Source organism: Convolutriloba macropyga, chromosome 2 (genome assembly GCF_964194025.1).
Source record: "Convolutriloba macropyga chromosome 2, txConMacr16.3, whole genome shotgun sequence".
NCBI classification, from domain to species: domain Eukaryota; kingdom Metazoa; phylum Xenacoelomorpha; order Acoela; family Convolutidae; genus Convolutriloba; species Convolutriloba macropyga.
Genome location: NC_134469.1, coordinates 58,396,576 through 58,424,277, shown reverse-complemented (window position 1 = coordinate 58,424,277; position 27,702 = coordinate 58,396,576). Strand labels below are relative to the sequence as shown.

General features: G+C 36.8%; 1 protein-coding gene across 1 annotated transcript in view; it reads right to left on the bottom strand.

Moving 5' to 3' along the window:
• Positions 1-37: 37 nt before the first annotated feature.
• LOC142334544 (uncharacterized) overlaps positions 38-27,702 on the bottom strand; it is a 489,219-nt gene continuing 461,554 nt past the window's right edge. The window contains exons 2-3 of the mRNA XM_075382662.1: positions 22,847-23,257; positions 38-886 (exon numbers count right to left, since the gene is read on the bottom strand). Coding sequence (XP_075238777.1) covers positions 100-886; positions 22,847-23,250 — 1,191 coding nt within the window. The 5' untranslated portion in view covers positions 23,251-23,257 and the 3' untranslated portion in view covers positions 38-99. The remainder of the gene's footprint in view (positions 887-22,846; positions 23,258-27,702) is intronic.

The following is a 27,702-nucleotide window of genomic DNA, read 5'->3' as shown; positions in this document are numbered from 1 at the left end:
GTAAAATATTACTTAATCGCAGCCAAAATAAATTGAATGAGATTAATCTAAAATGTATTAAATAATATAGTAATAACAAATCAACCGAGTAAAACTAGTCTACAACTTATAGAACACAAATACCGGTCTTTTGTAGGTTACCTTTTCGGATTTCTTGCCCTTTTTCTTTTTCTCGACCTCTCCAATGTGATGATAGGACGTAAACTGACAACTATCAATTAGAAATTTGGGGAACTTGTTGGGAAACAGTTCTATAGAATTGAAATTGCGGAACATTGCATCATTCGTCTTCCGACTTTGTTTGTAGGAAGGCCACATCTGTGTTTCTAATATGAAGGCGCCGCCCCTCTTCAGAAGACGGAAAACTTTGCTAAAGCATGCTTTCAATCCTGAATCCCCATGAGTCAATTGAATCCACTTAGAAACTGAAAGCATCATTACACAGTCATACTCGGCACTTTGGCTGTCTAACAACGTCGGTGGGTGATACTTGGACGAACTCTCATAACAAGTTGGAGGGACAAAATTATGAACCTTGAATGACATGTTAATGTTTGTTTTCGCCTTTAGTAGTTTTTGAGAAGCATTATTCGCTGAACGTATCAGGGAGGAATCTCGGTCTATGCCTAGTAACCTTGAGCACCCGAGCGAAGCTATCGCCCGTAACATGTCTCCAGTGCCGCAGCCAACATCTAGCACAGACCGATTTTCAAAGAGCCGTCTGAATCGGCGGAATATCAGCATTCGCTGCTCAACGATATGGATAGAAGCTTCTGTTTTGATGTTTTTGTAGTTGCCGAATTGAAAGCGCTCAAAAGTAGGCTTCGAATCTAGCAGGCTCGCCACGTCTAGGACTGTGCGCTTTTCCACACTCTGAGATTTTCGTCTAAACATTCAATATTGAGCCACATTCTTTGAATTCTTTGAAGCTGAATTAAATTGAAGTAAAACACTAGCAATTAACTAGCTGCTTCTAAGCAATTGGTGCACGCGTCTCAAAATTCTCTATAGCGAGTTCACTGAAGGTCTTCAAATGACAATATGAGAGGACTATTAAAATAAAAAAGAAAGCTATTTCGCCGCTCTCATAGGAGTTTAAGCAGTAAACGGCCTCGAGTTCTCTGCTTAAATTATGAACTTTAAATTATGAACTATGAGGACTTAGATTAAAAACTCTAATACTCAAGAGCGTAAAAGCACTCGAAAACTCGTAAAAGGTTGTGCCACAGGCAAGTGCAATATTGAGCACTGTCAACTGCACCAAGCTGAGTTGCCCTTTTTTATAAAAAGGAGAACCGGAAATGGTTTAGTTCATGGTAGCGAACAAAGATTTGTAACACAAATCTTACAGAAATTTACAAACTGTTGCCAGCAGCAAAAACGTTTGTAGTCACCCCCTAAAAAGTTAGAGAACAAAACCCCAAGGACTAATACCCACATCCCCACAACAAAGTTCCCCGCTGAAATCTGAGGCACCATAAAGCTACCTACCGGACAACAATGTAACCACCCGTGCTGAACGTTAAAGCAGTAATTAAGGGTGGCAATTCCAAATGGCGAAAGACTTGATTGACAGCGGAAACGTAAATGCATCACAAAAGTATCAAAAATGCATCAGAAACGTTTATAAATTTGAGGAAACAAGTCAACAGTTGATTTCGCAACACTCCAATGCAGGACAATTGACAGAACAAATATCGACAGTTGAAAACAACAATGTCACCAACAAAACAGAGAACAGCAAGAATCAAACTGTGAACTTCATCTAACGATCAAGTGAAAAACAGCAAAACTATCCAATATAAAAGCAGACCTGCTATTTTGCTATGCCAGACCAGCTCAGCCAACCATTTTTTGACGACCACCACCATAAAGTTATTTGAACGGGTACAATAATCAAAAACTTTCAGCGACCAAAGATTTCTACGTCTCAACAACCAGTACCTTTTAATACGCCTTATGAAGAATCGTTCCATAAGTTAGATTTTCGGAATTTTAGCGTATAACCAAGTAATAGGGCAGATTGATTCAGAATTATGAATGGAGACACGTATCTCAGTGATGGATAAAAGATTACCAATCTTCAAGTACTTGTCACTGAAAAAGCTAAGCATCAATCAAATGCCTTGCTATACAAAGATTCAATAAACTTAATGAAATATCAAATATCAAACTGTGTCAGCAATTTGTGTCAGCAATTTGTTGCAGATTCTCATCAAATACGATTCACTCACGACATCACTTCCATGGACCACAGTGAATTTCTTAACATTCAGCAAAACAATTACAAAGACTAAAAGAGCTAAGTTTTGAATCAGAATTGAACAGCACGACCATCTTGAAAGATCTAACGGAAAATCCTTTGAAAGAAGTGGCCTTAGAATAAACTGCAACGAAAAGTTCATCAATTGACATTTGCAGGATTCAAGTAAATCTCTGACCCTCATGAAAACCCAGGTAGCGGCATCACAGAAAATTCATGATAACTCAGGTAGTGGCTCAGGTATATATCACCGAAGCAGCGACATCAGCCACAGAACAATCAGCAATATGCAAAAAAATCCAATTAGATACCATCACACTAACCCACAAACGGTCAATTCAAAAAATTCAGCAAACATATCGATTTTTAACATATCGATCAACGGTAGCACAGCTCAGCTCAGCAAACAGGAGTCAGAAAAATCAGCTAAAACAATCAGTGTCAAAAATGACTTCAACGACGGCAGTCAAAAATTGTTTCATAGCTCGAATAAGTCGAAACGACAGATAAACAATTGGGGAAAACTTTTGCGAGTAAAAACAAATCATAAAAGAATCAAACAGTCAGACATGACAGTCTAATGCAACAAGGTAATTTTTTCCGTTATATAGCATTTATCAAGACTTTCATTCATAGGTGTTTAATTTTTGTATTCTTTTAAATACAATTTTTAGATTTTTGTTCAATCTGTTTTAAAAATTGTTTCTAAAGCTGCTTGGCTTTGTCCTTGTACCATTTCCCTCTCTTTGAACTCTCAAACGTTTCGAGATTATACAGTGATTATAGAGCTGCGCAGACATTACGACTGAATACATATTCAATCGTAATGTCTGCACAGCTCTACAAAAAAAACGTTTAAGAGTTCAAAGATAGGGAAATAGCTCAAAGACAGCCAAAACAATTAGTGTCAAAAATGACTTCAACGACGGCAGTCAAAAATTGTTTCATAGCTCGAATAAGTCGAAACGACAGATAAACAATTGGAGGAAACTCATCAATTCAACCTCTGCAAGAACTTCCTAGGAAAATATCACTGAGCCAACAGCTGTCCCATTCGAAGTACTAGAAGCAAGGGTTTGGTCAATGACATAACACAAATCTATACGGAGCAAGTGAACGGCTTAGAAGAGCAGAAACAAAACAAAGAACTCGAAATATATAACAACATACATTGAGGAACCGGAAAGACCTTCGCAGTCAAATAAGACAATAACAGAATGCGATAGCTTTCAATTTTCGGGTCCCAAAAGGGACGTAAGGAATGTCCGAAAAAGAACCTGACAACTTCGACCACACTATGTCAAACAATTGATTTCAATGTTATTGTAATGGCTCGAAAAAACTTTCTACCTTAGCCGAGGCAAAACAGTGGACAAATGATCATCAATGTCAATATAAGCAAACAAGATTTTAAATATTGCCAAAACTTAAGTCAAGGAAGCATGTTGATTAGCTTAGATATCAATGTCCGATCGCAGCACCAGTATCACGCATAGTCAAAATAACTGACGACAGAACAACAGCACAAAATTCAGGAAAACATTTTCAATTAAAAAACTACAAAATTTGCCTTCAATTGCGCTCAAGAAGTTAATCACGATACAATACAGTCATGCATTGGGCGTGCATTAGGAGCAAGGGGTAAGCAGGGGGACTTGACGAAGTGTGGTGGCCTATGTTGTCAGGTGGATGACGGTGTAGAGCGCAGTGGACAGGGTAGACTGGCAAGAGGAGAGAGGGGAGTTGAGTAAGGCGAAGGTCAAACTCTATGGACCGTCCTTCACAATGAATTTATATCTCAAAACAATTTCGGCTAAATTGCATACTTAGAGACTCCTCACTAAGAGTGCTCCACAGCCTTTTCATACTTAGGCCATTTATTATCCTCTGGGCTTCACCTGTCTATCCCGTTTTTTAGGAGGAAGTTAAAAGCGTCAAATAAAAAAATAATCAAGCGAAAAATCACAAATGGAAGACTGCACGACTAAAATATTTCCTACCAACTTTCTTTGAGAGTAAAGAATTCCCCCGTCTTGCTCTCTTTCACCGAGGAACAGATTTTGAAATAGTTCGTATTGAATGGCATAAGAATTAATTATAGCGAGTTCTCTGGAGTTCGAATAAAATGCTAAACAAAAATTTGGCAGTACAAAATGCAAAAACGAGAGTCGGTCAAAGAAATTATCCACCAATCAAATCGGAGCTACTGATCAAAACGATTATTACGGATCAGGCCACACCCCCTTTTCAGCCAAATCATAGATTTCCGCGGTTTCCAGTACGAGCAAAATGAAGTCAGGCCCAAATTCGATTAAGAGGCGGATTGTATAAAAAACTATAGATAAATTGATATCTCAAGAGTTGGCCATTCCATATTCGGTGCAACAAAAAACTTAGATGATGATGGTGGAAGCACTCTTCAAATCTCGAAGAGCCTCTTTTAAAGTTGCAACAAAGTCGCAGTCCTGTCAAAAAAACGAAGCAATAGAAAAAGTTTAAACAGTAGGTTTCTAACAAACAGAAATCTGCACAAAGACATAGCAAAACTCAAAAAACTTGAATTGCGCAGAGACCAACAATTTAGCTTTAAAAAAAACTGATAAACTACCTTTCCAAAACCTCGAATCTCTTTTGCGAGTAAAAACAAATCATAAAAGAATCAAAAAGTCATAGATGACAGTCTAATGCAACAAGGTATTTTTCGGTTACATAGCATTTATCAAGACTTTCATGTGTTTAATTTTTGTAATTTTTTAAAAACAGTTTTTAGATTTTTGCCCAAGCTGTTTCTAAAGCTGCTTGGCTTTGTCTTTGCACTATTTCCCTCTCTTTGAACTCAAACGTTTTGAGATTATACAGTGATTGTACAGCTGCGCAGACATTTCTATATATTCAATAGTAAAGTCTGCACAGCTCTACAAGAACGTTTAAGAGTTCGAAGATAGGAAAATAGCTCAAAACAAAGCCAAGCGGGGGGACTTGACGATGTGTGAGGGCCTATGTTGTCAGGTGGATGACGGTGTAGAGCGGAGTCTTCAGGGTAGACTGGCAAGAGGAGACAGGGTGGGTCGAATAAGGAGAAGGTCAAACTCTAAGGACCGTCCTTCACAATGAATTTATATCTCAAAACAATTTCGGCTAAATTTCATACTTACAGAATCCTCACTAAGAGTGCTCCCCAGCCATTTCAAACTTAGGCCACTTATTATCCTCTGGGCTTCACCTGTCTATCCCGTTTTTTAGGAGGAAGTTAAAAGCGTCAAACAAAAAAAAATGTTCAAGCGAAAAATCACAAATGGAAGACTGCACGACTAAAATATTTCCTACCAACTTTCTTTGAGAGTAAAGAATTCCCCCGTCTTGCTCTCTTTCACCGAGGAACAGATTTTGAAATAGTTCGTATTGAATGGCATAAGAATTAATTATAGCGAGTTCTCTGGAGTTCGAATAAAATGCTAAACAAAAATTTGGCAGTACAAAATGCAAAAACGAGAGTCGGTCAAAGAAATTATCCACCAATCAAATCGGAGCTACTGATCAAAACGATTATTACGGATCAGGCCACACCCCTTTTCAGCCAAATCATAGATTTCCGCGGTTTCCAGTACGAGCAAAATGAAGTCAGGCCCAAATTCGATTAAGAGGCGGATTGTATAAAAAACTATAGATAAATTGATATCTCAAGAGTTGGCCATTCCATATTCGGTGCAACAAAAAACTTAGATGATGATGGTGGAAGCACTCTTCAAATCTCGAAGAGCCTCTTTTAAAGTTGCAACAAAGTCGCAGTCCTGTCAAAAAAACGAAGCAATAGAAAAAGTTTAAACAGTAGGTTTCTAACAAACAGAAATCTGCACAAAGACATAGCAAAACTCAAAAAACTTGAATTGCGCAGAGACCAACAATTTAGCTTTAAAAAAAACTGATAAACTACCTTTCCAAAACCTCGAATCTCTTTTGCGAGTAAAAACAAATCATAAAAGAATCAAAAAGTCATAGATGACAGTCTAATGCAACAAGGTATTTTTCGGTTACATAGCATTTATCAAGACTTTCATGTGTTTAATTTTTGTAATTTTTTAAAAACAGTTTTTAGATTTTTGCCCAAGCTGTTTCTAAAGCTGCTTGGCTTTGTCTTTGCACCATTTCCCTCTCTTTGAACTCAAACGTTTTGAGATTATACAGTGATTGTACAGCTGCGCAGACATTTCTATATATTCAATAGTAAAGTCTGCACAGCTCTACAAGACCGTTTAAGAGTTCGAAGATAGGAAAATAGCCAAAACAAAGCCAAGCGGGGGGACTTGACGATGTGTGAGGGCCTATGTTGTCAGGTGGATGACGGTGTAGAGCGGAGTCTTCAGGGTAGACTGGCAAGAGGAGACAGGGTGGGTCGAATAAGGAGAAGGTCAAACTCTAAGGACCGTCCTTCACAATGAATTTATATCTGAAAACAATTTCGGCTAAATTTCATACTTACAGAATCCTCACTAAGAGTGCTCCCCAGCCATTTCAAACTTAGGCCACTTATTATCCTCTGGGCTTCACCTGTCTATCCCGTTTTTTAGGAGGAAGTTAAAAGCGTCAAACAAAAAAAAATGTTCAGGCGAAAAATCACAAATGGAAGACTGCACGACTAAAATATTTCCTACCAACTTTCTTTGAGAGTAAAGAATTCCCCCGTCTTGCTCTCTTTCACCGAGGAACAGATTTTGAAATAGTTCGTATTGAATGGCATAAAAATTAATTATAGCGAGTTCTCTGGAGTTCGAATGAAATGCTAAACAAAAATTTGGCAGTACAAAATGCAGAAATGAGAGTCGGTCAAAATATTATCCACCAATCAAATCGGAGCTAATGAGAAAAACTATGATTACGGATCAGGCCACAACACTTTTCAGCCAATTTCCGCGCGTCTCCAGTACGAGCAAAATGGAGTCAGGCCCAAATTCGATTAAGAGGCGGATTGTATAAAAAACTATAGACAAATTGATATCTCAACAGTTGGCCATTCCATATTCGGTGCAACAAAAACTTAGATGATGATGGTGGAAGTACTCTTCAAATCTCAAAGAGCCTCTTTTAAAGTTGCAACAAAGTCGCAGTCCTGTCAGAAAAAAACGAAGCAATAGAAAAAGTTTAAACAGTATGTTTCCAACAAACAGAAATCTGCACAAAGATATAGCAAAAACTAAACAAACTTAAATTGCACAGAGACTAACTATTTAGCTTTAAAAAACTGATAAACTACCTTTCAAAAACCTCGAATCTCTTTTGCGAGTAAAAACAAATCATAAAAGAATCAAAAACTCATAGATGACAGTCTAATGCAACAAGGTATTTTTCAGTTATATAGCATTTATCAAGACTTTCATGTGTTTAATTTCTGTATTTTTTTAAAACAATTTATGGATTTTTGCCCAAGCTGTTTCTAAAGCTGCTTGGCTTTGTCTTTGTACCATTTCCCTCTCTTTGAACTCAAACGTTTTGAGATTATACAGTGATTGTACAGCTGCGCAGACATTTCGACTGAAAACATTCAATCGTAAACTCTGCACAGCTCTACAAGAACGTTTAAGAGTTCAAAGATAGGGAATAGCTCAAAAACAAAGCCAAGCAGAGGGCCTTGACGATGTGTGGTGGCCCATGTTGTCAAGTGGAAGACGGTATAGAGCGCAGTGTTCAGGGTAGACTGGCAAGAGGAGAGAGGGTGGGTTAAATAAGGAGAAGGTCAAACTCTATGGACCGTCCTTCACAATGAATTTATATCTCAAAACAATTTCGGCTAAATTTCATACTTACAGACTCCTCACTAAGAGTGCTCCCCAGCCATTTCAAACTTAGGCCACTTATTATCCTCTGGGCTTCACCTGTCTATCCCGTTTTTTAGGAGGAAGTTAAAAGCGTCAAACAAAAAAAAATGTTCAAGCAAAAAATCACAAATGGAAGACTGCACGACTAAAATATTTCCTACCAACTTTCTTTGAGAGTAAAGAATTCCCCCGTCTTGCTCTCTTTCACCGAGGAACAGATTTTGAAATAGTTCGTATTGAATGGCATAAAAATTAATTATAGCGAGTTCTCTGGAGTTCGAATGAAATGCTAAACAAAAATTTGGCAGTACAAAATGCAGAAATGAGAGTCGGTCAAAATTTTATCCACCAATCAAATCGGAGCTAATGAGAAAAACTATGATTACGGATCAGGCCACAACACTTTTCAGCCAATTTCCGCGCGTCTCCAGTACGAGCAAAATGGAGTCAGGCCCAAATTCGATTAAGAGGCGGATTGTATAAAAAACTATAGACAAATTGATATCTCAACAGTTGGCCATTCCATATTCGGTGCAACAAAAACTTAGATGATGATGGTGGAAGTACTCTTCAAATCTCAAAGAGCCTCTTTTAAAGTTGCAACAAAGTCGCAGTCCTGTCAGAAAAAAACGAAGCAATAGAAAAAGTTTAAACAGTATGTTTCCAACAAACAGAAATCTGCACAAAGATATAGCAAAAACTAAACAAACTTAAATTGCACAGAGACTAACTATTTAGCTTTAAAAAACTGATAAACTACCTTTCAAAAACCTCGAATCTCTTTTGCGAGTAAAAACAAATCATAAAAGAATCAAAAACTCATAGATGACAGTCTAATGCAACAAGGTATTTTTCAGTTATATAGCATTTATCAAGACTTTCATGTGTTTAATTTCTGTATTTTTTTAAAACAATTTATGGATTTTTGCCCAAGCTGTTTCTCAAGCTGCTTGGCTTTGTCTTTGTACCATTTCCCTCTCTTTGAACTCAAACGTTTTGAGATTATACAGAGATTGTACAGCTGCGCAGACATTTCGACTGAAAACATTCAATCGTAAACTCTGCACAGCTCTACAAGAACGTTTAAGAGTTCAAAGATAGGGAATAGCTCAAAAACAAAGCCAAGCAGAGGGCCTTGACGATGTGTGGTGGCCCATGTTGTCAAGTGGAAGACGGTATAGAGCGCAGTGTTCAGGGTAGACTGGCAAGAGGAGAGAGGGTGGGTTAAATAAGGAGAAGGTCAAACTCTATGGACCGTCCTTCACAATGAATTTATATCTCAAAACAATTTCGGCTAAATTTCATACTTACAGACTCCTCACTAAGAGTGCTCCCCAGCCATTTCAAACTTAGGCCACTTATTATCCTCTGGGCTTCACCTGTCTATCCCGTTTTTTAGGAGGAAGTTAAAAGCGTCAAACAAAAAAAAATGTTCAAGCGAAAAATCACAAATGGAAGACTGCACGACTAAAATATTTCCTACCAACTTTCTTTGAGAGTAAAGAATTCCCCCGTCTTGCTCTCTTTCACCGAGGAACAGATTTTGAAATAGTTCGTATTGAATGGCATAAAAATTGATTATAGCGAGTTCTCTGGAGTTCGAATGAAATGCTAAACAAAAATTTGGCAGTACAAAATGCAGAAATGAGAGTCGGTCAAAATTTTATCCACCAATCAAATCGGAGCTAATGAGAAAAACTATGATTACGGATCAGGCCACAACACTTTTCAGCCAATTTCCGCGCGTCTCCAGTACGAGCAAAATGGAGTCAGGCCCAAATTCGATTAAGAGGCGGATTGTATAAAAAACTATAGACAAATTGATATCTCAACAGTTGGCCATTCCATATTCGGTGCAACAAAAACTTAGATGATGATGGTGGAAGTACTCTTCAAATCTCAAAGAGCCTCTTTTAAAGTTGCAACAAAGTCGCAGTCCTGTCAGAAAAAAACGAAGCAATAGAAAAAGTTTAAACAGTATGTTTCCAACAAACAGAAATCTGCACAAAGATATAGCAAAAACTAAACAAACTTAAATTGCACAGAGACTAACTATTTAGCTTTAAAAAACTGATAAACTACCTTTCAAAAACCTCGAATCTCTTTTGCGAGTAAAAACAAATCATAAAAGAATCAAAAACTCATAGATGACAGTCTAATGCAACAAGGTATTTTTCAGTTATATAGCATTTATCAAGACTTTCATGTGTTTAATTTCTGTATTTTTTTAAAACAATTTATGGATTTTTGCCCAAGCTGTTTCTAAAGCTGCTTGGCTTTGTCTTTGTACCATTTCCCTCTCTTTGAACTCAAACGTTTTGAGATTATACAGTGATTGTACAGCTGCGCAGACATTTCGACTGAAAACATTCAATCGTAAACTCTGCACAGCTCTACAAGAACGTTTAAGAGTTCAAAGATAGGGAATAGCTCAAAAACAAAGCCAAGCAGAGGGCCTTGACGATGTGTGGTGGCCCATGTTGTCAAGTGGAAGACGGTATAGAGCGCAGTGTTCAGGGTAGACTGGCAAGAGGAGAGAGGGTGGGTTAAATAAGGAGAAGGTCAAACTCTATGGACCGTCCTTCACAATGAATTTATATCTCAAAACAATTTCGGCTAAATTTCATACTTACAGACTCCTCACTAAGAGTGCTCCCCAGCCATTTCAAACTTAGGCCACTTATTATCCTCTGGGCTTCACCTGTCTATCCCGTTTTTTAGGAGGAAGTTAAAAGCGTCAAACAAAAAAAAATGTTCAAGCAAAAAATCACAAATGGAAGACTGCACGACTAAAATTTTTCCTACCAACTTTCTTTGAGAGTAAAGAATTCCCCCGTCTTGCTCTCTTTTACCGAGGAACAGATTTTGAAATAGTTCGTATTGAATGGCATAAAAAAAAATTATAGCGAGTTCTCTGGAGTTCGAATGAAATGCTAAACAAAAATTTGGCAGTACAAAATGCAAAAATGAGAGTCGGTCAAAATATTATCCACCAATCAAATCGGAGCTAATGAGAAAAACTATGATTACGGATCAGGCCACAACACTTTTCAGCCAATTTCCGCGCGTCTCCAGTACGAGCAAAATGGAGTCAGGCCCAAATTCGATTAAGAGGCGGATTGTATAAAAAACTATAGACAAATTGATATCTCAACGGTTGGCCATTCCATATTCGGTGCAACAAAAACTTAGATGATGATGGTGGAAGTACTCTTCAAATCTCAAAGAGCCTCTTCTAAAGTTGCAACAAAGTCACAGTCCTGTCAGAAAAAAACGAAGCAATAGAAAAAGTTTAAACAGTATGTTTCCAACAAACAGAAATCTGCACAAAGATATAGCAAAAACTAAACAAACTTAAATTGCACAGAGACTAACTATTTAGCTTTAAAAAACTGATAAACTACCTTTCCAAAACCTCGAATCTCTTTTGCGAGTAAAAATAAATCATAAAAGAATCAAAAACTCATAGATGACAGTCTAATGCAACAAGGTATTTTTCAGTTATATAGCATTTATCAAGACTTTCATGTGTTTAATTTCTGTATTTTTTTAAAACAATTTATGGATTTTTGCCCAAGCTGTTTCTAAAACTGCTTGGCTTTGTCTTTGTACCATTTCCCTCTCTTTGAACTCAAACGTTTTGAGATTATACAGTGATTGTACAGCTGCGCAGACATTTCGACTGAAAACATTCAATCGTAAACTCTGCACAGCTCTACAAGAACGTTTAAGAGTTCAAAGATAGGGAATAGCTCAAAAACAAAGCCAAGCAGAGGGCCTTGACGATGTGTGGTGGCCCATGTTGTCAAGTGGAAGACGGTATAGAGCGCAGTGTTCAGGGTAGACTGGCAAGAGGAGAGAGGGTGGGTTAAATAAGGAGAAGGTCAAACTCTATGGACCGTCCTTCACAATGAATTTATATCTCAAAACAATTTCGGCTAAATTTTATACTTAGAGACTCCTCACTAAGAGAGCTCCCCAGCTATTCCATACTTAGGCCATTTATTACCCTCTGGACTTCACCTGTCTATCTTGTTTTTTTAGGAGGAAGTTAAAAGCGTCAATTAAAAATAATGTTCAAGCGAAAAATCACAAATGGAAGACCGCACGACTAAAATATTTCCTACCAACTTTCTTTGACAGTAAAAAATTCTCTCGTCTTCCTCTCTTTCACCGAGGAACAGATTTTGAAATAGTTCGTATTGAAAAGCATAAAAATTAATTATAGCGAGTTCTCTGGAGTTCGAGTAAAATTCTAAACAAAAACTTGGCAGTACAAAATGCAAAAACGAGAGTCGGTCAAAGAAATTATCCACCAATCAAATCGGAGCTACTGAGCAAAACGATTATGACGGATCAAGCCACACCCCTTTTCAGCCAAATCATAGATTTCCGCGGTTTCCAGTACGAGCAAAATGAAGTCAGGCCCAAATTCGATGAGACGGATTGTATAAAAAACTATAGAAAAATTGATATCTCAACAGTTTGCCATTCCATATTCGATGCGACAAAAAACTTAGATGATGATGGCCGAAGCACTCTTCAAATCTCAAAGGCCTCTTTTAAAGTTGCAACAAAGTCGCGGTCCTGTCAAAAAAATGAAGCAATCGAAAAAGTTTAAACAGTATGTTTCTAACAAACAAAAATCTGTACAAAGATATAGCAAAAACTCAACAAATTGAATTGCACAGAGACTAACTATTTAGGTTAAAAAACTGATAAACTACCTTTCCAAAACCTCGAATCTCGTTTGCGAGTAAAGACAAATCATAAAAGAATCAAGAAGTCAGAGATGACAGTCTAATGCAACAAGGTATTTTTCAGTTATATAACATTTATCAAGACTTTCATGTGTTAAATTTTTGTATTTTTTTAAAAACAATTTTTAGAATTTTGCCCAAGCTGTTTTTAAAACTGCTTGGCTTTGTCTTTGTACCGTTTCCCTCTCTTTGAACTCAAACGTTTTGAGATTATACAGTGATTGTACAGCTGCGCAGACATTTCGACTGAATACATATTCAATCGTAAAGTCTGCACAGCTCTACAAGAACGTTTAAGAGTTCAAAGAGAGGGAAATAGCTCAAAAACAAAGCCAAGCAGAGGGACTCGATGATGTCTGGTGGCCTATGTTGTCAGGTGGATGACGGTATAGAGCGCAGTGTTCAGGGTAGACTGGCAAGAGGGTGGGTTGAATAAGGAGAAGGTCAAACTCTATGGACCGTCCTTCACAATGAATTTATATCTCGGCAAATTTATATCTCGGCTATTTTACAATTTTGGCTAAATTTCAGACTCAGAGACTCCTCACTAAGAGAGCTCTCAAGCTATTCTATACTTAGGCCATTTATTATCCTCTGGGCTTCACCTGTCTATCCCGTTTTTTAGGAGGAAGTTAAAAGCGTCAATTTAAAAAATGTTCAAGCGAAAAATCACAAATGGAAGACCGCACGACTAAAATATTTCCCACCAACTTTCTTTGACAGTAAATACTTCTCCCGTCTTCCTCTCTTTCACCGAGGAACAAATTTTGAAATAGTTCGTATTGAATGGCATAAGAATTAATTATAGCGAGTTCTCTGGAGTTCGAATAAAATGCTAAACAAAAATTTGGCAGTACAAAATGCAAGAAAGAGAGTCGGTCAAAGAAATTATCCAACAATCAAATCGGAGCTACTGAGCAAAACGATGATTACGGATCGGGCCACAACACTTTACAGCCATATCATAGAATTCCGCGTGTTTCCAGTACGAGCAAAATGGAGTCAGGCCCGAATTCGATTAGGAGGCGGATTGTATAAAAAACTATAGACAAAGTGATATCTCAACAGTTGCCCATTCCAAATTCGGTGCAACAAAAAACTTAGATGATGATGGTCGAAGCACTCTTCAAATCTCAAAGAGCCTCTTTTAAAGTTGCAACAAAGTCGCGGTCCTGTCAAAAAAATGAAGCAATAAGAAAAGTTTAAACAGTATGTTTCCAACAAACAAAACTCTGTACAAAGATATAGCAAAAACTCAACAAAATTGAATTGCACAGAAACTAAATATTTAGGTTAAAAAAACTGATAAACTACCTTTCCAAAACCTCGAATCTCTTTTGCGAGTAAAAACAAAACATAAAAGAATCAAAAAGTCAGAGATGACAGTCTAATGCAACAAGGTACTTTCAGTTATATAACATTTATCAAGACTTTCATGTGTTTAATTTCTGTATTTTTTAAACACAATTTTTAGATTTTTGCCCAAACTGTTTCTAAAACTGCTTGGCTTTGTCTTTGTACCATTTCCCTCTCTTTGAACTCAAACGTTTTGAGAGTATACAGTGATTGTACAGCTGCGCAGACAATTCGACTGAAAACATTCAATCGTAAAGTCTGCACAGCTCTACAAGAACGTTTAAGAGTTCAAAGATAGGGAAATAGCTCAAAAACAAAGCCAAGCAGAAGGACTTAACGATGTGTGGTGGCCTATGTTGTCAGGTGGATGACGGTATAGAGCGCAGTGTTCAGGGTAGACTGGCAAGAGGAGATAGGGTGGGTTGAATAAGGAGAAGGTCAAACTCTAAGGACCGTCCTTCACAATGAATTTCTATCTCAAAACAATTTTGGCTAAATTTTATACTTAGAGACTCCTCACTAAGAGAGCTCCCCGGCTATTCCTTACTTAGGCCATTTATTATCCTCTGGACTTCACCTGTCTATCTTGTTTTTTAGGAGGAAGTTAAAAGCGTCAATTAAAAATAATGTTCAAGCGAAAAATCACAAATGAAAGACCGCACGACTAAAATATTTCCTACCAGCTTTCTTTGACAGTAAATAATTCTCCCGTCTTCCTCTCTTTCACCGAGGAACAGATTTTGAAATAGTTCGTATTGAATGACATAAGAATTAATTATAGCGAGTTCTCTGGAGTTCGAATAAAATGCTAAACAAAAATTTGGCAGTACAAAAAGCAAGAACGAGAGTCGGTCAAAGAGATTATCCACCAGTCAAATCGGAGCTACTGAGCAAAACCATGATTACACATCGGGCCACAACACTTTTCAGTCAAATCATAGATTTCCCCGTGTTTCCAGTACGAGCAAAATAGAGTCAGGCCCAAATTCGATTAAGAGGCGGATTGTATAAAAAACTATAGACAAATTGATATCTCAACAGTTTGCCATTGCATATTCGGTGCAACAAAAACTTAGATGATGATGGTCGAAGCACTCTTCAAATCTCAAAGAGCCTCTTTTAAAGTTGCAACAAAGTCGCGGTCCTGTCAAAAAAATGAGGCAATAAGTTTAAACAGTGTTTCCAACAAACAACAATCTGTACAGAGATTTAGCAAAAACTCAACAAACTTGAATTGCACAGACTACCTATTTAGGTTTAAAAAACTGATAAACTACCTTTCCAAAACCTTGAATCCCTTTTGTGAGTAAAGACAAATCATAAAAGAATCAAGAAGTCAGAGATGACAGTCTAATGCAACAAGGTATTTTTCAGTTATATAGCATTTATCAAGACTTTCATGTGTTTAATTTTTGTATTTTTTTAAAAACAATTTTTAGATTTTTGCCCAAGCTGTTTTTAGAGCTGCTTGGCTTTGTCTTTGTACCGTTTCCCTCTCTTTGAACTCAAACATTTTGAGATTATACAGTAATTGTACCGCTGCGCAGACATTTCAACTGGATACATATTCAATCGTAAAGTCTGCACAGCTCTACAAGAACGTTTAAGAGTTCAAAGATAGGGAAATAGCTCAAAAACAAAGCCAAGCAGAGGGACTTGACGATGTGTGGTGGCCTATGTTGTCAGGTGGATTAAGGTATGGAGCGCAGTGTTCAGGGTAGACTGGCAAGAGGAGAGAGGGCGGGTTGAATAAGGAGAAGGGCAAACTCTATGGACCGTCCTTCACAATGAATTTATATCTCAAAACAATTTTGGCTAAATTTCAGACTCAGAGACTCCTCACTAAGAGAGCTCCCAAGCTATTCTATACTTAGGCTATTTATTATCCTCTGGGCTTCACCTGTCTATCCCGTTTTTTAGGAGGAAGTTAAAAGCGGCAATTTAAAAAATGTTCAAGCGAAAAATCACAAATGGAAGACCGCACGACTAAAATATTTCCCACCAAGTTTCTTTGACAGTAAATAATTCTCCCGTCTTCCTCTCTTTCACCGTGGAACAAAATTTGAAATAGTTCGTATTGAATGGCATAAAAATTAATTATAGCGAGTTCTCTGGAGTTCGAATAAAATGCTAAACAAAAATTTGGCTGTACAAAATGCAAAAACGAGAGTCGGTCAAAGAAATTATCCACCAATCAAATCGGAGCTACTGAGCAAAACGATAATTACGGATCAGGCCACACCCCTTTTCAGCCAAATGATAGATTTCCGCGGGTTTCCAGTACGAGCAAAATGGAGTCAGGCCCAAATTCGGTCGAAGCACTCTTCAAATCTCAAAGAGCCTCTTTTAAAGTTGCAACAAATTCGTGCTCCTGTCAAAAAATGAAGCAATAAAAAAAGTTCAAACAGTATGTTTCCAACAAACAAAAATCTGTACAAAGATATAGCAAAAACTCAACAAATTGAATTGCACAGAGACTAACTATTTAGGTTAAAAAAACTAATAAACTACCTTTCCAAAACCTCGAATCTCTTTTGCGAGTAAAAACAAAACAGAAGAATCAAAAAGTCAGAGATGACAGTCTAATGCAACAAGGTATTTTTCAGTTATATAGCATTTATCAAGACTTTCATGTGTTAAACTTTTGTATTTTTTAAAAACAATTTTTAAATTTTTGCCCAAGCTGTTTCTAAAGCCGCTTAACTTTGTCTTTGTACCATTTTCTTCTCTTTGAACTCAACCGTTTTGAGATTATACAGTGATTGTACAGCTGCGCAGACATTTCGACTGAATACATATTCAATCGTAAAGTCTGCACAGCTCTACAAGAACGTTTAAGAGTTCAAAGATAGGGAAATAGCTCAAAAACAAAGCCAAGCAGAGGGACTTGATGATGTGTGGTGGCCTATGTTGTCAGGTGGATGACGGTAAAGAGCGCAGTGTTCAGGGTAGACTGGCAAGAGGAGAGAGGGTGGGTTGAATAAGGAGAAGCTCAAACTCTAAGGACCGTCCTTCACAATGAATTCATATCTCAAAACAATTTCGGCTAAATTTCATACTTAGAGACTCCTCACTAAGAGAGCTCCCAAGCTATTCTAAACTTAGACCATTTATTATCCTCTCGGTTTCACCTGTCTATCCCGTTTTTTAGGAGGAAGTTAAAAGCGTCTATTAAAAAAATGTTCAAGCGAAAAATCACAAATGGAAGACCGCACGACTAAAATATTTCCTACCAACTTTCTTTGAGAGTAAAGAATTCCCCCGTCTTCCCCTCTTTTAACGAGGAACAGATTTTGAAATAGTTCGTATTGAATGACATAAGAATTAATTATAGCGAGTTCTCTGGAGTTCGAATAAAATGCTAAACAAAAATTTGGCAGTACAAAAAGCAAGAACGAGAGTCGGTCAAAGAGATTATCCACCAATCAAATCGGAGCTACTGAGCAAAACCATGATTACAGATCGGGCCACAACACTTTTCAGCCAAATCATAGATTTCCGCGTGTTTCCAGTACGAGCAAAATGGAGTCAGGCCCAAATTCGATTAAGAGGCGGATTGTATAAAAAACTATAGATAAATTGATATCTCAAGAGTTGGCCATTGCATATTCGGTGCAACAAAAAACTTAGATGATGATGGTCGAAGCACTCTTCAAATCTCAAAGAGCCTCTTTTAAAGTTGCAACAAAGTCGCAGTCCTGTCAAAAAATGAAGCAATAGAAAAAGTTAAAACAGTATGTTTCCAACAAACAGAAATCTGTACAAAGATATAGCAAAAACTCAACAAATTTGAATTGCACAGAAATTAACTTTTTAGTGTAAAAGAACTGATAAACTACCTTTCCAAAACCTCGAATCTCTATTGCGATTAAAAACAAATCATAAAAGAATCAAAAAGTCAGGGATGACAATCTAATGCAACAAGGAATTTTTTTTAGTAATATAGCATTTATCAAGATTTTCATGTGTTTAATTTCTGTATTTTTTTAAAACAAGTTATGGATTTTTGCCCAAGCTGTTTCTAAAGCTGCTTGGCTTTGTCTTTGTACCATTTCCCTCTCTTTGAACTCAAACTTTTTGAGATTATACAGTGATTGTACAGCTGCGCAGACATTTCGACTGAATACATATTCAATCGTAGAGTCTGCACAGCTCTACAAGAACGCTAAAGAGTTCAAAGATTGGGAAATAGCTCGAAAAACAAAGACCAGCAGCTTTGGAAACAAACTTCGAAATCAATAAAGCAAAAAAAGTTTTAAAAAATGTTTTCAAAAAACTAATACAAAAAATTAAAGGCCTATGAAGGCCTGATAAATGCTATATAACGAAAAAAATCTTCCAAACATAAAAGGACAACGTCGGTCGTTTGTCCCTTTATGTTCGGACAAACGAACGACAAGCGAATCAACTTAACTCAGAAACTGCCGCTCTGTAAATTTTTTAATAGATACAACATCCGACCAGGGAGGGATTCGAACCAACGAGCTCCGAAGTCCTCGACAGAGCATTAACCACCCCCCACTCGTCTACCAGTCCCCTGTGGTTATGCTACAATCGCTTTTATTTTAACAATAAACTTTACTTTGGAGTGAAAGCAATTTGGATCACTCCGAAGGAAGAAGATAAGAGTGAAAAGGTCGCTTCCAAGTCAAAGAAAATTCTAGAACCAAAGCGCAAAAACGAACAAAAAATAGCATTAAAATGATTAAAAAAACGTTTTAGAACAGTGGCTTGAAATTTCATTCGAGAGCAACTGAAGCGATTTTTTCAACGATACCAGAAAAAGTTTGTTGCCTTAACCCATCCAGCAAAGACTTTGGAATAAGGACTACAGCGTGAAGGATTTCATAATACCTTTCATAAGCAACTCATGGTTTACTGCATCCAACGCATTGCTAAGATCCAATGACACCATCCAATCTACAATTTTTTTGTTAATTTGATGTGAATCTTTTATGTTGACGAAATTAGGGCGGGCGCTGTTTAATTATTCTTACCACATGCGGCCCACCATTGCTGCTTTGAAACGCCTTTCTGAGCATCTTTTCATTCGTTCAACTCTTACTCAAAATCAAAGCGCTCTTTATTCTGTGCCAAATTTTGTTTATTTCAATAAATAATTCTCGAGCTATTCAACCAGCTGTCTTTTGAAGACAAATTTAGAAGTCATCCTTCACAATCACATTTGCCCTATCCTGACTATCTAGGTCATAGCTTTCAGCTGACAACCTCTTGCTCATGAAGCCTTTGCATCACTGAAAATGGTGTCATTGCCGCTCGCCATTTGTAATAGAAGAAACACCCTTAAGGCCAAATTGACAGAAAAACCAACTGGACTAGAAATATAGGAACTAACGAACATTACTAACGTCAAATTGCTCTCAAACCACCGTGGAGCGGTTGGTTTCAGTAGCAGCTAGCTAAAGCTTAGTGAAGCTAGTTTTAACGGGGTTGGTGAGCGGAAGGGGTGGGTCATGCGATGAGTGGGGGGGGGGGGGGTAGTTCTGGGAGAGAGAGAGGATGTCCAAATCGCCGCGTGGAGGAGGTTGGACGCACTTTAAGAACCGCCCTTCACACCATGAAACTGTCTCCTCAAAACACTTTTGGTGAATCGCACACTTAGAGACCAGTAAGGCGTAAGGCTCAGAGATCTGCTCAGCCACTTACTGCCCTCCGCGCACAAACCGTTTATCTTGTTTATGAGGGCGAAAAGTAAAAAAGTCAGACAAAAACTGGCCAAGAGACAAAATTGCATATAAAAGACCACAGGACTGATATAACTGCTAACAACTTTGTTTAAGAGCAATCACACACGTCAATCATTGCATTCTTACAACTTTCCAATGATGTTTCGGCCGGCACCTACTAGATGCAGCACAATTTTTGCCAATCACTTTCTATGTTTTGGGTCAAAAATATCAAGCAGCCTCGGCAATGTGCGATCGAACATAAAGTTTCGACCCGCTCATCCACGTTTTTGGCATAATTGTCTACCAAATGAGGAACAGATAGAAAAACACGAGTAGTGTATGAACGAAAAGATAGCCTCCAAAGCAAATAGCTCAAAGGAGTAAAAAAAAAATGATGCACTAAATTGACGATATATGCCAAAATTAAGAAAGCAAAATCACGACGAACAGCGAAATCAAACAACAACAACAAACAATTATTACATCAAAAAATTTGTCCGTTTAAAAACAAAACTTAATAACAAAGTCAAAATAGAGACAGATAAAACTGAAACAAAACAAGGTAACCTGTAATTCACCAGAAAAGATATGGGACCAGTCCATAATAAGGCTTGGTAACATTTAGACAGAAAAGAACAGTAAATTTGAAAACATTGCTTATTTTTTTTTAAAAAAACAATTAATTTCAAAGTAATGAAAACCATTAGAAGTCAACAAAAATATCCCATGGGTTAACGATTACCAGTGTTTCTGAAGATGGGAATTAAGAACTGCCGGTATTCAATTTTTATGCGGTTAAAAAAAGAACAACAAATAGACAGCAAACAAAAAATCAGTTAAATTTTGCCAGAAAACTCTTTCGAAGCGGTGAAGCCATACTTTGGCCCTCAAAATATGTTCGATTGCACCTTCTTCGAACACCACTACTGTATTATGTGACCTCTTATTAATGAACCCAGGAAACAAGTAGACAAAAAAGAAAAGGGCAAAGTTAAGTGTTGTTTTTTTTCGAAACAAAATTACTTCTTGGAAAGTCATGAAAGCCATTAATTACAAAATGAAATAATTAAATAGGTTCGTTTACTCGTCCAAAGGAAGCCTCCGATACCTTCAATTATCCAGAATATGTCTCGCGTCTACATTACGAACGTCAAATATGACAATACAAAAATTAATTTACTTTTTTTGTGAAAAACCCGTGTCGAAGTCAGTTAAGTCATATCGAATTCTTTAAAAACATTCGATTTTGTGACACCAGTCGCTTTTGACACCTTCCCTCGACAATAATATTGTCATATTTGACCTGTTATTAACGAGATTAGGTAACAAAAAGATAAGAACAAAATTAATCATAAAACCAAAGTTGTTTTCAAAACAAGCAATTGTTTTCAAAGTCATGAAAGCCATCAGCTATCTACTAATATCAGAATATCGGATCATTTATTCTTCCATGAAAAAAAAACCTGACATTATACAGGAAATTTCATACGACTAAAACGACAAATTAAAAACGACAGTTAAAGGCAAAATTGAGAAATTCAATTGAATTTTTCAAGAAAGAAATGTCGAAGCCTTTAAAACCGTAATCTACGTCTTTCAGGATTTTAGTATGTTCAATGGTGCCTTATTTTGAACACCAATAATGTGATCTGTGAACTGTGGAAAATGTCATAATGTGACAAAACTAGAAAATGAGCAGCAAATATCTAAAAAGGAAAAAAAAGTGAAATCTAGTAGTATCAAAGCCAGAAAACCTTAACTTAAGTCGTTAAACCGCAAGAGATTAAATTTTCGATCAGTAGAAAGAAGAAGCATTCTTTCTTTGCTGACATTAAGATACAAGTTGACAAGAAAAAAAATAGAGGCAATGTTCAATAAGCCTTCATTTTTTTTAAAATCAATTTTTTAGAAGTCAAAACGACCATAAGCTTTCTAGTAAAAAAAACTAAATTCATTAACTTGGAGCTGCTTAGGAAGCCAATTGGACCTATCACTACTGAGATATGATTATCGTTAAACCGCAAGAGATTAAATTTTCGATCAGTAGAAAGAAGAAGCATTCTTTCTTTGCTGACATTAAGCTACAAGTTGACCAAATTAAGAAAAAAAATAGAGGCAATGTTCAATAAGCTTTTATTTTTTTAAAATCAATTTTTTTAGAAGTCAAAACGACCATAAGCTTTCTAGTAAAAAAACTAGATTCATTAACTTGGAGCTGCTTAGGAAGCCAATTGGACCCATCACTACTGAGATATGATTTGAATTGTTTTGTTCTTAAATTAATATTAAAAAAGAACAATTTTTTAATAAAAGACGGACTGATTAAAATTGTAACAGTCCAAGGTTGGTTCAAAACTAGCCCGGCTAATGCTGTTCGTCCATGAGGAACACTTAATTTTCCGAATGTTACAGATATAGATAATTAGTTTTTGTTGCTGAGTTTTTGATAATCATCAAGTTAGCAAAACAACGGCAAAATTTTTAATAACACTACTTTTCTCAGTTTAAACCTCGATAACTCCCTGTAAAAAACGAAAATAAAAAAATCTTTTTAATTCCATATTCTACGCTGGACGAGCTGAGCTTGCTAATGATACCAGTCTCAACTCTCTACGATAAATATATCGATCAGCGAAAATTGTCTGAACAAAAAAAAACCCATTTGAGTATATAGTTCCTCCCCCTCAAGAGGGGGCGGAACAATTATTTGTCGTATTCCGCGAACTGTTTAGAGGAGCAGGACATCAGTTTTTAATATTGCCTCTTCAGCTGACACCAACGTGACAACATAATTCTACTCTATATCATTCGATTAATTAGCCTCTTCCTAGACTCAAAAACGTTCACTTTCTCTAGCTTGTTGAGCAAGTAGACCTGGCCATTAAGTTTTTTATCACTATTTGGATTAAAAAACTTGGAAAAGCATTAGAACGAACGTGATGGAATTAAGAAAAGAACACATACCTTCTTAGTTTTTTGGAGACCGGGGTTGTCTTTACCTCTTCGTCATCCGTGTTACTTTTCGCCTTTTCCGCTGATTTCGACTTGGCTCTCTTATAGGCATGCGATGACGAGTTTTTGCGTCTCCGTTTAAAAGACAACTCATGTCCACCCGATTCTCGGTTGTTTCGTTTTTCTCGGTTAGTGTTGTTATTATTATTGTTGTTGTTGATGTTTGGACCCTCATTTGACAGACTCTTCTTGACAATTTCCAATCCAAGTGGGTCAGTTAAAGAGTAAGGCTCCACGCAAGGCCACTTGCGCAATGAATCAAAGTCACTCGTAGAGTTGAGGCGCTTTCGCGAGCCACCTTTCTTCGACATCAAGTCATCACAACTGAAAATGACACCACTCTTAGGCACAACCATTCATCTCCTAAATTCATTTATTATCAGGGAAAGAAACAAAACGGATGAGTCACGTTGTCGATGTCCCAAGTCAGGTAAAGGCACCCGCCTATCAGTGAATTGAATTTCATATCAGAATGTTCGTAAACAACTTTGATACGAGGCAGAGAGAGAGAGAGAGGTACTATTTCTCATTTGAGCCAAAGGATGTAAATATCCTGAATGAAGAAAATACAGGATACAATAGTTTATAACCTGTTTCTCAAACTACGCCATTCAGAAATGATAAGATTAAAAAAATTAGGCGCGGTTTCACTTCTTCAGCTTTCAGGTACAAGACTCAGAGGGTCGCAATGAGAAGGCCGTTTTAACTACGAAACAGCTTATGCCTCCGTATTTCTTTCCAATCACAACGCAACCAAAAGTTTCTGAGAACCATAATTATATAAATACGGAAAGCACGTCAGAGTACAACACAGCGATAATTGCCGAACAAACAACTTTCTTTCAACCAAAGAAATACCCAAAAAAATCAATATCAGGTGATATAACATTTTAGAAAAAAGTACAGGTGATCTGGTTCTTTTTATGGACTGCGCAGCTTTATCTCTACAATTTTCCTGACATTTTCTCTCCAACTGTTATCGACAAATTCGCTTCAGAAGTAAATTAAGAAGCAAACTCAAAAACAAACTGTGCAGCTCAAAGGCCAATTGAGAATCCGAGAAAATTGTCTTGAGATACAAGTAGCCGTATATACTTAGTAGGAAAAGAACAAAAACATTGGACTAACGTTGGATGAATTGCTGTCGTTCGGGAACAATAATTCAAGCAGATCTATCATCATTAAACCCATTTTGAAAGTTCTTTGTCTGACATCAGACACTTTTAAGCAAAGACCAGAAAGAGCTTGCCGAAAACTGCTTGCATTGGAAAACAAATATGATTAATAACCAGCTATATTGACTACAGAAACTACCAGTTCATAATATATAGAAAGTTCCATTCAATATCTTATTAGAGAATATCGATGCAATAAAAAAGCAGCACTTATATTTTCCTTGCTACCATTCAACTCGGATAGTGAAAAAAGCGCCTGCAATGGATTTGAAAATTAATGGAAGAATGCCATTGAAAATGGAAGATAAAAAATTAACTAAGTTGTAAAAAATCAATCAATTGTTGATTAACGCCAACATGAGGCGCCGGAAAACTTACCTTACTTTTTAGTTAGAGCGCAATTTGCATAACTTATAATTAATAGTGTTTTCTTTTTCGTAGACGAGTACCTTATCTCCCCAATTTTACGCAGAAAAATATTCGGATTATCTTTAGAAAACTTTGGTCCCTCGAACGTTAGGTTTTGAGATTTTTGTGAAAAGCAATTTTGTGGGCAATTTGGTGGTACCCGGGTAAATTTGATACTCTCTCACTGTTGAATGGATTCTTATCGCCGAATTTTATCTGACATTTAGTAGGGCATTTCAAAACTATAAGGCATGAATCAAAAAAATAAATGCTTATTTGAAGTAAGTGCAGCGTCACAAAATTTAAACTGAAAAATCGACAACTGTATAAAAATGGCAAATACAAAAACAATAATAGCTCCACGCAGCTAGAGATATCGTCGCTATTAAATAATGCTAAGTTTAAATATGCCCTTTCCTTAATCTTAAAAAAATAAAGACGCGTTATCGATAGTGCTCAAACCAACATTACACACAAATATGAGCGGCAAATCCAAAATTTTTCCAAAATGGCAGCAAATATGAGTTTACAATTTGAGAGACTAGCTGTTTTCGAAACAATTTATTCGGTGGTGGATATAATTCTTCATGTTGATTTAGTTCTTAAATTATTATAAAGAAAATGGTGGCCTGGGATGTTTATAATTGAAGCCCAATTTTATCTGACATTTAGTAGTGCACTTCAAAATTCTTAAATATTTGTCGATTTCATGCTCAAAAACTATGCACGTGGATTAAGAGAAAATGAAAACAAACTGATAGATTGTCAGACACTAGCAGTGCTTCCTTCAGTGTCAAAACATCAATGAGATTCTCAAGCAATCAAAAAAAAGGAAAGAAAAATCAATAGTTATCAATTATTGTGATGTTTTAGCTTAATTTATAGAAGTTATTTTAACTTATGACCGATTTAAAGAAGCTGCCGACAGATAAAAAAAACCCTAATAATATCATGAACCTTCCTTAACAAAACCTCAAAATAACCGGAAGTAATTTTCCTACTGCCGGAAGTGACCAAAAAAATATCCCCGCGATTTAACGAAGACTGAAATACGAGCCAATAATGAAGTCAAGCTCACAACATAGTATAATAAGCAAGAATCAAAAAACATATTAAAGATATTTTTCGTATTTCAGATTCCGCCGAAGATTTCGAATCTGAGGGCAAATTCTTCCAATGAACTTTTGGCGTGAAACTACGCATAGCTTTTGGCCTCCGCATCTGCTTGATTGAATTAGTCTATGTTACTTCAAGAAGACTCCTAAACTGGGATTTTACAACGCTTCTCAGTTCACGCTTTGGGCCTGAGTGTTTTCCGAATCTGTATGGGTAATACCCATTGCTTTATACATCCATCTTCCTTATTATTATCAAAGTTATTCTCTTTACATAGAACACAGTTTAGCGTGTGCGAAATTCAAACCCCGTGGGCGAACCACATTGGCCCCATTCCATTTTCTTTTGCTCGCAAATGCACCACCTTGAAATCATATCAAGATTCTATCTGAACGAAGCAGCGCGTTAATGACTGGAAGTGTGGAGGAGCAAAAATGACAAGATTTGAGCATTTCAGATATAAACGAAGGACGTCTGATTTTCTTCTTGCACACTGCACGCTCCTCAATAAACAAACCGTACGAAATGAATGCTTTGATGAAATAAACGAGATAGACATAGGAAATTGTCGAATCTTGGATCAGGGATATCGTAGACCAAAACTTCATTTGGCACCAACGTTGCCCGACCGGTTTCACAATTTTTAGTGCAACCAGACTGAAAAAGACTACACATCTTCTTCTTACTGTATACAGAGCGCGAAACGTCAAGTCGTTCATCGAAAAATCACTTCTCTGGAGAGAAAAAAATACTGACAGAATTCTCATAGGTGATTTCAAAGTTTCTTTATCTCATCAACGATGATTCGCAACTGTGGATTATTTGATGGCAGAGTTTGTTTTGATCCAACATGTCAAATGCCAGAACAACAAGTCTGACAGCCTTCTCGTTCAAGAGTTTTCTGGTGAAATGTGTTGACATAGAGTCGGATACTTTTCTGACCCCATCTGATCATTAATTAAATTGTTTTTCGATAAGTAACATGAAAACCAGTACAAAAGTATGCGACAATTACATTGGAGGAACTGTAAATGGTTTAGGCCCGAGTTGAACCTTAAAACGTTATTGAATTATTTTAGAATAGAGCAAACTTCAGATGTTGATAATGCTCGGATTGACAATCTAACTGTAAAAGCAATCATATTAAATGAATATATTAATAAAAGTTCAACTAAAATTGAATTAAAACTAGTTCTATATTAGAATCTAAAACAATTGTTGAAATGTCCACTCCACGGTGACGAATTGATATGCTTAAAAGGAGGAAAGGAAATGTGAGCGATTATATCGAAAGCATATCGTGAGCGACAATGGGATTTAAAAGCGGATTCTGCTATCAACTCTTAAATCTACATTGGAAAATTTCTCGAAAACGGGAATTGCACATCAAAATGTTGTATACAAAATGTAGCAGTCGGAGGTATGCGTTATTGAATACATTACACACAAAACCCGAGCAGCTGCTACCAGATTGCGAAAATCGAGAATTGTTCTCTAAAAAATTTGACTATTTTTTAACAAGGTTCGATAACATTATTTCATCAAATTAATCAGCCGAGAGATACAATTGCTGGCAGAGATTCGAAATTGTTCCTTCTCCTTATTATCATTGAATAATTTGATGAAGTTAAATTTATCTTCGTCCAACAGTTTCCCACCGCTAGACAGAATTCCGCTAGACCTATAAAATCTTTTCCGAATAATTTTCTCAGACGTTTTGAAACTCATCAACTTTTCTTTGGACAAAGGAATTTTTACTCCGGCTCTTAAATTGGCTATCGTTAAACCATACATTTGAAAGTGATTTTAGAGGCGAGTTAGCACATTTTGAGGACTTCGCAGCGATCGGCTTCCGTACAACCAACTATCTGACCACCTTGACAGCCATAGCTTGTCCAATCTAAAAGTGCAAGCCGAAAGTGATATTCAAAAGGAAACAGCCCTTCTCAAAAAGGACAAATTACAGAATGCAGAACAAAGGGAAAGCACTTTTCATATTGGACTCGACCTATCAGCAACCTCCCATCCCATTGATCATAGTATATTTCTATCGATTCACGATGTCAGTCTCGAATTCGATGGTTCTGTTATCTGCTAAAAGCTATTTCA